Source organism: Primulina eburnea, chromosome 2 (assembly GCF_022965805.1).
Source record: "Primulina eburnea isolate SZY01 chromosome 2, ASM2296580v1, whole genome shotgun sequence".
In the NCBI taxonomy this organism is placed as follows: Eukaryota; Viridiplantae; Streptophyta; class Magnoliopsida; order Lamiales; family Gesneriaceae; genus Primulina; species Primulina eburnea.
The window spans coordinates 47,793,324-47,804,067 of record NC_133102.1 but is presented as its reverse complement, the minus strand read 5'-3'; the positions used below and the strand labels follow the sequence as shown (position 1 = coordinate 47,804,067).

The 10,744-nt window shown below is 34.4% G+C and overlaps 1 protein-coding gene across 2 annotated transcripts; it reads left to right on the top strand.

Annotated features, from left to right (window-relative positions):
• Nucleotides 1–284: 284 nt before the first annotated feature.
• LOC140823954 (flowering locus K homology domain-like) lies at nt 285–9,201 on the top strand. Of its 2 annotated transcripts, none has more exons than XM_073185557.1 (7): nt 285–421; nt 1,706–2,103; nt 4,713–4,965; nt 6,456–6,604; nt 6,697–6,975; nt 7,579–7,773; nt 8,697–9,201. In XM_073185557.1, the coding sequence occupies exons 2-7, from the start codon at nt 1,711–1,713 to the stop codon at nt 8,871–8,873; spliced, it is 1,446 nt and encodes a 481-aa protein (XP_073041658.1). In that variant the 5' UTR covers nt 285–421; nt 1,706–1,710; the 3' UTR covers nt 8,874–9,201. The 2 variants fall into 2 exon arrangements, with proteins under 2 accessions (XP_073041658.1, XP_073041659.1); XM_073185558.1 differs by lacking the exon at nt 285–421 and adding an exon at nt 1,418–1,440.
• The last annotated feature ends 1,543 nt before the right edge of the window (nt 9,202–10,744 follow it).

The window sequence follows — 10,744 nt, the reverse complement described above, 5'->3', positions numbered from 1 at the left end:
AGTAAAAATATATTATTTTTTTGAATCGAATATTATTTTACAAATACGATAGTATAGAAGTTTTTATGAAACAATTATAATAGTCCGCATAATAATTTTGGTCTCTAAACTTAAATAATAATACACGAGTAATAGAATTTTCAATTCCAATATCCAAAATGGAAAGTAAGGATTCAATTTGTAATATATTTTTAGAGAGAAAAAGTGATTATTTTTTATATATTATAAAATTATTAAAATATGTATTTCTCCGGTTGATGTGAATAACTTGGTCATAAGTCGTAGTTCGGAGGGTCAAATGCTAATTTAAAGTAAACCTAATATATCTGAACCGAAAAGAAAACCCTTGACAAAATCTGTAGCACAGCCAGGTTATTATCATTATCATTATCATTCTCCCCTCCGGAGTGATAGAATTCGTGTAAGTTTTTCTTCAATTCAATTTCTGTTCTTGCTTACTGCCCCGTTAGTTCTTTTTAATTGTGTCCGGGTTTTTGATTACTAGGTTGAACTCCTTATCCAATGATGAATTTGCTTCCTTGATAAAGTTTAAATTGGTAGTAGCTTGACATGATTTCAGCTCTTTTCTTTATCTCTTCGTCTTGTTGATTTTTTTTTTTTTTTTGGCGCGTGTGTTTATTACGAAATTGGTTAATTGGGAACTGAGAGATTTTTTAGTTTCGTATAAATTTGATGGTCTAATCCGGACGTGGGCACTTGATGTTTATTTATCCATCTTTGAGTTAAATTTGTAGCATCAATTCCTAAGAGATTTTTGTATTGGATTAAGAATAAAAAAATCGAGACATTGGAGGAGTTTATAAAATTGGATACTTTATTCCATATGTGCATGAATGAATTTGGAGTACCATAGAAGCTAGAAACCGACATTTTCTAAAAAGTGTTGGTTGTACTAGCGCCATCCTTGCTAAACACTTGATGAACAACATATGATATCTGGACTATCTGTAACCTGCGCTTATTATAAGTTTCTTGAATTCAAATAATACTCTAGGTGGTTGCCGAAAGCCATAAAACCTTATTGGCTATAAAATTCTGTTGTGGTCACTTTTACTATTTAGGTTATTGTAATCCTCCCCATAACTCTTGAGTGGTATCCTTTCAAGTTATTTCATTTAATTCTATACCCCTAAAAGGATTTGTCTGCTTTATATTTTACGTGTAAATCCACCTACATCTCACATTTCTTCTCTTCTGGTCTAAAAATGTTTTACATGTCTTATTTTTACCAGTGCACGCATTTCTTGTTTCACTGGGTATGTTCAATCTGGATCTAATTTTTGTTGTACAGTGTCAGGGGTCTCAATTAAGTCTAGGGTTGTGAGGACAATTTATTTGCAAACTGTGAAACTGCATTGACTTCTAACTGCACATTTGTTGTTTTTCTGTCAGAAATCGTGTGTGGGTCTAAGTCTTGAGGTAATGGTTTACAAAGTTGCTTTCTAAATTGGGCGATTGATATTTCCTAGCTGTCTACCTCTGTGGCCATTACATATTTATGCAGCCTGTTGCATAGGTCACTGTTGATTTTTTATCCCACGGGCATTTGAACTACTGCATATTACATTTGTACTGTTTCCATAAAGAAAAACACTATTTTCAGGCTGCAACTTATAGCTTTTGGATGGATGTGATAAATATTAATTGTTTGGGAGTGCTCAGATATTTTTAGTCTATATTTCAGATACCATGGCTGATCTTGATGAGAACTTTTCCGAAGTTGAACATGCACATGAAAGCGGATATCAGCATGAAGATGAACATGTAGACAAAGATGAACATGAATTTGTGCCTGTACATGAACTACATGAAAATGAAGAACACAAAAATAAATCCATAGAAGGTACACCAGAGAACTTAGAATCTGATGAAAAGCAGGATCATGAAGATATTTCATTAGCCGGAGGAGGTACTGAAAAATGGCCAGGGTGGCCTGGGGAGAGTGTTTTCAGGATGCTAGTGCCTGCCCAGAAGGTTGGTAGCATAATTGGACGTAAGGGAGAGTACATAAAGAAAACATGTGAAGAAACAAAAGCTCGGATTAAGATTCTCGATGGTCCTCCAGGAACAAGAGAAAGAGCTGTAAGTAAATCGATTATTAATGTGGTTAAAAATTTCGCTGTCTTGCATTTATGTGCATGCTTAACTCTCAATTGTATTAGTGTTTATTTCTGTATGCAAATTTTTCCCTGCATACGTGCATAAAAGTCAAGTTCTGTTGAAGTTCATTTGGTTAAAAAATGTTACCATCTTGCTTCTTCACTGAAAAGTAAGATTCACATTTATTTATGGTTTCATGTTTATTTTAAGGCTTTTGAGCCAACCCTAATGCCTGGTATCTCTGCATGACATCCAATGTGTATTTGTGTGACTGCTTCGGATATTCCTGCTGTTGAACAACTGTATAGTTTATAATGAGATATTTTAGTGAGACAGGCGAAAAAGAGGTCCTAGGTAGGCTTAAAGCCTCAAGTTCTTTAGGCACTTAACAAGCGATACAATTTGTAGCTTTTTTATCACAATAGCTGCATGTAAAATATCAAGTCAAGATTCCCACAAGTTATTGAGTAATACCTAACCATCATTTGAAGGAGAAGATGCAAATAATCAGACGATTAATTCCGATTGCATAATAACAACTTGTAACATAAGTTTTTGGCCAAATTAGCTCCGACTACACCTATGTCCTGTACATGTTTTAAATCTAATTATTTAGGTAAATTAGATGCATAACCTTCTTTGCCATTTTCTTTTGATTTTTTACCTTCTTTACCTTATTTTTTTATAATTAACCTTCAATTAGAATTCTAACCCTATTTTTTCCAAAATCGTAATTTTTTTTCCTCCGTCCCATCCCAGTCCACTAATTGTGCTTTCGTATCTTCCAAATTTTCTCTCTTATCCTTATGAACAATGTTTAATCATTCTCCTCTGTCATAAAAAGAAATTTGCTATCAAAATCTTCCACTGTAAGTTATATGCTAAATCGTGTTCATCTTTTCTTCTACTTCTTGTTTCCGCAGCATTGACGCCTTGCTTTTCTGTCTCTAGTATGTATTGTTTTTGGCAATCTATTTTTCCAGCCAAAAATTTATTCTTTTATTCATTAATCGCATGAAAATGAAACAAATAATAAAAAAAATATATAAGAAATTAAATGTTCATAAATGATAATGCATGGATTTACGAATTTGGATAGAAGAGATAAATTAAAGTAAAATTAAAATCTTTTTTATAATTCCCTTTAAATGAATAATTCTTAACGCGTGCATACAGGGGTAGCTCAATTTTGGTAATGTTGTTAAAGTTCATAAAGGCATAGCAAAGAAAAAAGAATTTCTTCGACTAGAAAATGGACAAGCAAAAAAGAGAAAATTAATTATTTAAAAATTAACATAGATATTTGTGTTAAACTTTTTTTCATAATAGTCGAGCTCTTATGCTATAATGTTTTTACTTTTGGATGATGTTGGTTATTTCTATGATTTTTGTCCTTTTTTGAGTTGAGAATGAATTTATTACAATTGAGTCTCTCAAACTCGAGACCTCGTATTAAACTTGGGCCCTTGTGTCAATGGACTGTGAGTTTTGATATAGATTATTGTTTACTGGGATTACTGATGAATTCTGAATAATATGAATTTATGATGTGTTAAGTATTAGCATTGTCTTTTATTTGAAATGCATGACCCATGCTAAAAAATATTGAATGCACAAATATGAAGCTTATTGCTCACTACGTCTATGAGGCTTCTCTTGTAACGTGTATACTTTTCAAAGTAATTAAATAAATTAATAACCAGTTCATCTATTAAAAATGATTAATTTTTTAAACAAAAAAGAAGAATAAAGAAACAGATCTCACATCTGTAAAGCAAGATGTACATATTAGTCTACAATGTTGTAGTATCGATGAATGGTTGGGGAGGTTGCAGTGTTAGGGAATGCTGGAAATTTGTTTTTGCGAAAAATGATATTTGTTGACAGCTTGTGATTTAGATGAATTGGGGGATATATGGTTAAATTTGTGATCTGGAAGTTTTTTTTACATCTTAGGATTCATGGTAATGATCAGATTTTCATTAATGATATTCTAATATAAAGGTCATAGACTTGATTTTAACAGGCTGATTGGGATAAGATGCAAGGGTGAACTATGATTTTGAGTTTATCATTGAGGAATTTTCACAGTAGAATCTGTGTTAGCTTGTATAATTGATTGTCTTGTTTTTGTCCCATCAGTTTATTGCCATATTAGATATCCTTCGGTAAATCAGTTGTCCTTTTGGTTATTTATCTTGTTGGTTTGGCCTTTTGATTTTCTTTTTTCACCTTCATCAAAATAATGTTATCTTATTTTGTAAATACCAGCTATATATATGAGCCTGTGCCTTCTTTTTGGTTCAATTTTGTGTACTAGAAGTAATTAAATTACAGTGACGACCATCCAGCAATCCAGTTTTTGATGGTTAAATGGTGGCTCTTTCTTTTGTCATATACATTTTGGTGAGACTATTTTATTAATGCCAACACGTGAAACTTGTTTTAGATAAATTTGTTCATCATTGGTTCGGATGCTGTAGACTATTTACGTTAAGATGCATCTTTGTTGTCTGATTATTTATTCAAATTTTGCTGTCTAAGTGTTTGTTGCTGTTGGTTAGTCACTGATACCGGCCTTTCTTGGACAGGTTATGATATCTGCTAAGGAAGAACCAGAAGCTTCTCTTCCACCTGCGGTGGATGGTCTTCTCAAGGTTCACAAGCGTCTACTGGATGGGATGGAGAATGATCCTTCTAATCCTGCACCAGGTTTAGGAGGCAAACTCTCGACAAGACTGCTTGTTCCAGCAGCACAAGCAGGGAGTTTGATCGGAAAACAAGGCACAACAGTCAAGTCAATCCAAGAAGAATCTAATTGTATTGTTAGAGTCCTCGGAACAGGTTTTCACTTGCCCGTACTGTCTATTACCTGCCTAAAATTTGGTGATTTGAATTGCACTTGTGAATTAGCTCTTTTTCTTGTGTTGCTACTGTTGTCTTTTCATGTCTATATATGCCAGCCTGTGAGGGAGTTCTTCATAACATCTTGATGATAATTTCATGGTTCATTGATATTATATCATCAATCCTGATTCGCCCAAATTTGCAGTATTTCTTTTCCTTTTCTGTTTGAAAGTATTTGCACGCCTTCATTAATTTGGAAATAATCAGGTTTTCATATTTGATACTTAATTTGTTTGTGTTCTGACTTATTAAATGCGTAAACATATGCCTTTACTTTTAAATGGTTGGTCTCCATTGATGCAGTGCTATCGTGCTGTTCTTTCGCCATATAAAATCTTCCAAGTGTTGAGTTTCATACCGAAACCTAATTTTTTAAAAAAATCATTCACCCAATTCTTCACGGTCTATCAACCGAGGAAATCAAAGCAAATTTTTAGTTATGTCAACATGCTACTGCTTCCAGGCTCAAGATAACCTAATTCTTAACCGTACCTTTGAACTTGACTGCATACCTGAGATTATTATATATCTCCCCAGGGGCTGAAATGGTGGAGTGAAGGGACAACAAACCATATGGTGATTCATGAAATATATATATTAACTAATTGCATCTGGTAGATTCATGATATGACCTTTTGTGAAACAAGATACTGATCAAATGTAGCTGGAATTAAGCGCAAGTAATGAGATGAAATGAACTGGAATTATATTGAACGAAAAAAATCCAGAGTTGTCTTTGTACAATATTCCTCCACTATCCCTAGCACTAGGCTAGTCTACTCTACGCGTAAATCAAACAATCAAGAAAACCAAATTTCAACTCAAACTGAGTGCACACATTTGACTGAAAGCTTGGCAGAATACTTCAGTTAAGTAATGGCCAAAAGTTAGTGGAGGTAAGAGTTCATAACTCATTGGAATATGATTTGTTCTTAAATGCAATGCAATGCAATGGAAAAATAATTTAGAAAATGAGTTAATTCATTATAAAACTTGTGTGGTATTATCAAATTCACTTCCTAAATGTCTCGGAATAAGAGAACCAAAATCAAACTCATAATACCTCAAGTTCATCTGGTTAAGTTTTTTAAGTGTCATCAAACATCGGAAGTTCATGTATGTCAAATGTCGTAACCGTGTTTAGGCCGTTTTTAATTGTTATGTTGGCTCAGTGAGCTTATACTATAAATATTACTCCAGTAGAACCCTGAGTTTTGGACAACCCGAGCTTGGGGAAGAAATTATTGCACAAATCCAACCTGCCAGCATGTTGAATTATGTGGTTATTCAGGTGGATGTATTTCTCTTGTTTTTTTATATGCACAAAGGCACCAACGCTTGTGGACTATTTCAACCCTTTCAAATATACATTTATGCAACTATGTCAGAAATCTTATATATTCTACATTTGGCATTATTATCTGCAGAAGATCTGCCACTTTTTGCTCTTCAAGATGATAGGATTGTAGAGGTAGTAGGGGAGCCTGCAGGCATACACAAAGCGATTGAATTGATTGCTAGTCATCTGAGAAAATTTTTAGTTGATAGAAGCATAATACATGTATTGGAAATGCATGTAAGCTTTCTTTTCCTTATACGTCAATTTGGCACAAATTTTTGTTCAATGTATTATATTTGTTGGATCTGGCTAACTGCTGGTGGTGTTAGATGCAAATGCCTAATTCTCAGATGGACCACATGCCTCCTGCCCATTCTTGGGGTCCGTCTCCTCAAGCTTTTCAGCAAAATGCACCTGCAGGTCCAGGATATGGAGCTAACCATAATTTCATGCCACCGCCTAGGCAGTTTGATAATTATTATGCCCCCTCCAACATACCGCCTCCCCCAGAAAAACAATCTCATCAAGGAGTATCTGCCTATGGAAGAGAAGCGTTGGTGCCAGCACATTCGTCAACCACCCAGACGGCTCAGTCAATAATAACTCAGGTTATCTTTTTCCTTCTAGTATTTAGTTTTATCACCATATATTCAGGCAAGTAAACTTCGAAGCCTCAAGATAGCAGCAGTGCCTTGAATGGCAATCTTTTATATTTGAAATTGAATCTAGGTATGATTTGCAGATTCTTTCTCATCTATGATTTAGCTAGACATTTCTAATTTACTCCTTCGATGTTAGCTTGTGTTCATTAGAATTAGGTAAGTTCTACGCGAGAGGGAAAAGAGAACCTGCCAATCTAAGAATGTGCCTGCTGTCTTGGTTATGGCTGACTGGGTATTATTTAGAGAAACTAGATGTTTCGTTATCTTTCCTTTGGTCCTCCACAAGGAGCATATATATCATAACTTTGCCCTCATATTAAGATGGCCTATCAACAATCAAATTTCAGCATGCAAATTACTTGTGCGAGTGTTTTAATTGTTCCCTTTGACAATAATCTCAACGCACTTCGTTCTAATGTGAAATCCTTGGTTCAGAGGCAAAAACATGGATATCTCAATGTCCACAATCTGGGATGAGAACGAGAATGCTTATGCCAAGGTGACTGTGTAACTATTAAATGAATAATTTAAAGCTTTGTATGCTTGCAGATTACGCAGCAAATGCAAATCCCATTAGCTTATGCCGATGCTGTTATCGGCACACAAGGTGCAAATATTAGCTATATCCGACGGGTTAGTGGGGCCACAGTTACTATACAAGAAACAAGGGGTGTTCCTGGGGAGATGACAGTTGAGATTAGCGGAACTGCTTCTCAAGTCCAAACAGCTCAGCAAATGATTCAGGTTGCACTTTAAAACATCATTTAGGGATTGACCTTCTGACCTTCTTTGTTCTTCCATATTTTGGTTATCTTTCCCTTTCAAGTTTGTAGCATACACAACTTTTCTGGCTTTGCCTTTTTTTTTTTACCCTCTATTTTGACATTTTATTTTTTTTTAAAGCTTTTGACATGATATTTAAGTATTCAATGAATTGCAATATTTTAGCTTGAAAATATATCTAGCCTCGTCTGTTTGGGGGAGAAAATTGAAATGGAGAATTTATCATGTGTAGTATGATTCAGATGCTTATTTGTTTTTAGTTGGAACTTCGCGAGTTTGGTGGCAATGGAATTTACAGGTAATGTAGAACAGTAGATGATGTCACCACCTTGGGGAGCTGCTGCATTTATTTTTTCTCCTCTCTGTTTATTTGTGCGTCAGGCGTTAACTTTTTGTTGACATTTAAGACGTAGTTTTATAGCTGTCCTGACAAATGACCGAGACCTCTAAGCTGTTTATTGGTAAAAAGTGAATTTGAAAACTCATTTCTTTTCTTTCATATTATAAAGAAAAAGACTTCGCACTTGGCAGTATTGCATAAACAATGTCACTTTTAGTTACATTGACTGTTAGAAAATTTTTGAATGATTCCAAGACTGTTGTTATGGAGGAGACTCTTTAAAATGATGCAGCCTTTTGAAAGATTGTATCTATTGAGAATCGCACGTTGTGCTATTCCTAATTAAATTATCTTGTCCCACTTGGGCTGGTCTCACATTGAGCCAGTTGTATAGTGATGCACAGATCATGTCTCAATAACATTTTGATAAAATCATATTATGTGCTGATTTAGCTGTTCTTTCTTCTGCATGGTCACTTAGACTGCACATTTGACTGAGTTAATGAGGTCGATGGGATTGACTAGTTAAATAATTGCATTGCAGAATTTCATGGCAGAGGTTTCAGGTTCAGCCCAGACACAATACGCATCATCGGCTGATCAGGCCTTCAATTCTTATGCGGCTCATGGTTCGGTATACACATCTCCCCCTTCGAATGCTAGTGTTGGTGGGCAAACCGGAGGGTATAGCTCAGTATATGGTGCTAATTATGGATACTGAATTTGGCGAGGTTCTAGTCGATGTGAGTGAGACTGACTTGTGCCATTTAGAAACTAATAATCAAAGCACTATAACTTGCAATATTGTACCTTTTTTTCCTCTCTTAGAAATTTGAATTATGTTAAAAAGGCACAGATGTTGCAGGCATAGGTTACTGCCAACAATATACTTTCAGTATTTTCCCATTAAGAGCCCTTCTTACTATCGGTAGAATCTCGGTATTCTTTTTTGTTGACAGATATCATATTGGTTTTTTTGACGGATATTCTGCACTGCTTGTAAGTTGTATGTATTTCGTATTGCGATCTATTGCCACTTCAAATTTCAACAGACTCGTATTTTAATTTTGTGGAATCCTTGCGCTTTTTATATCACCCACTAGTCTTCTTCGGTCGCCTGGCTTTATTCATACTGCCACTCCCCATGATAGGTTTTTATAGAGAAGTTTGTTGGAAAAAGGGGTGGGTCCGATATGTTTAATAGTTTGGGCATAACTTTTTCATATGATGTCCAAATTAAGTGATTTTTATGCCAAATGGATGTTTCCAAGTTTTTAACACAAAAATAGGTATACAAAAAACTGTCATAATTAGTGTATAATATAATCATTAGATGGATGACACAATTAGGTTAAGGAGACACAATTATTCCACGGACAATATTAGGAATTTAAACGAATCAAGTCTTAAAAAAAATAGTCTAATTAAATTTTGCAAATTTTTCCCATACGAAAGAAAAATAGTCTAATAAATTTTAAAAATAGTCTATTTAATTTAAAAAATAGTCAATTAAAATTTAAGGACAAAATTGTAACAGGCAAAAACTCGTGTGAGACGGTCTCACGGGTCGTATTTGTGAGACGGATCTCTTATTTGGGTCACCCATGAAAAAGTATTATTTTTTATGCTAAGAGTATTATTTTTTATTGTTAATATGGGTAGAGTTGACCCGTCTCACATATTATGATCCGTGAGTAGGGGTGTGCATAAAACCCGAAAAAACCGAAAAAACCGACCGAACCGAATAATTCGGTTTAAATGGTTCGGTTTTATCGGTTTTTCGGTCGGTTATGGTTTTAAAATTTATGAAATTCGGTTTTTCGGTTCGGTTTTCGGTTTTCATCCCCGAAAAAACCGAAAAACCGAACCGGCCATATTATTGTTAAGTATAAGGTTTTTATGTATAATGGGTCATATTATTGTTTAGTATTAGACTTTTTATGTATAATGGGCCTATTAAGATTTAAGAGCTTAGTATCATTAGCTCTCAATTTTCAATCCGATTGTTTTTTCTTCTTTCTCACCACTCACCAGTCGATGTTTTCTTTTCTTTTTTGTATATATTTCTTTAATTTTTTATATAAAAAATTAAGTCCCACAAATTAAATGTTTGAAAAATACTATGATTTATATTTTAAAGACATAAAGTGACGTATAATTTTATTTCGTAACAAATTTTAGCTAACCGTATATAACCGACCGTATAAACCGAACCGAACTACAAAAAAACCGAACCGAACCGTAATAAAATGGTTCGGGTTTGGACTAGAGATATTCAAAACCGAAAACCGAAAAACCGAACCATTGTAGAGTAAAACCGGACCGAACCGGCCGTTGCCCACCCCTATCCGTGAGACGGTCTCACATGAGACCCACTCATTGTAACAAGAACAATTTTTTTTTTTCAAAAAAAACTTTTAACGTGAAGGGAATTGGGATGCAACTTGTGTTAGTTTATTTTTCGTAGTACACAAAATAGTTGCCAATATCATCAATTGGATGATTATCACTTTTTTGTTTTGCCATAAACATTGTACGAGATAAAATGAAATAATAGAAAAGATAATACATACTTGCTTTGGGTTTGAGTGT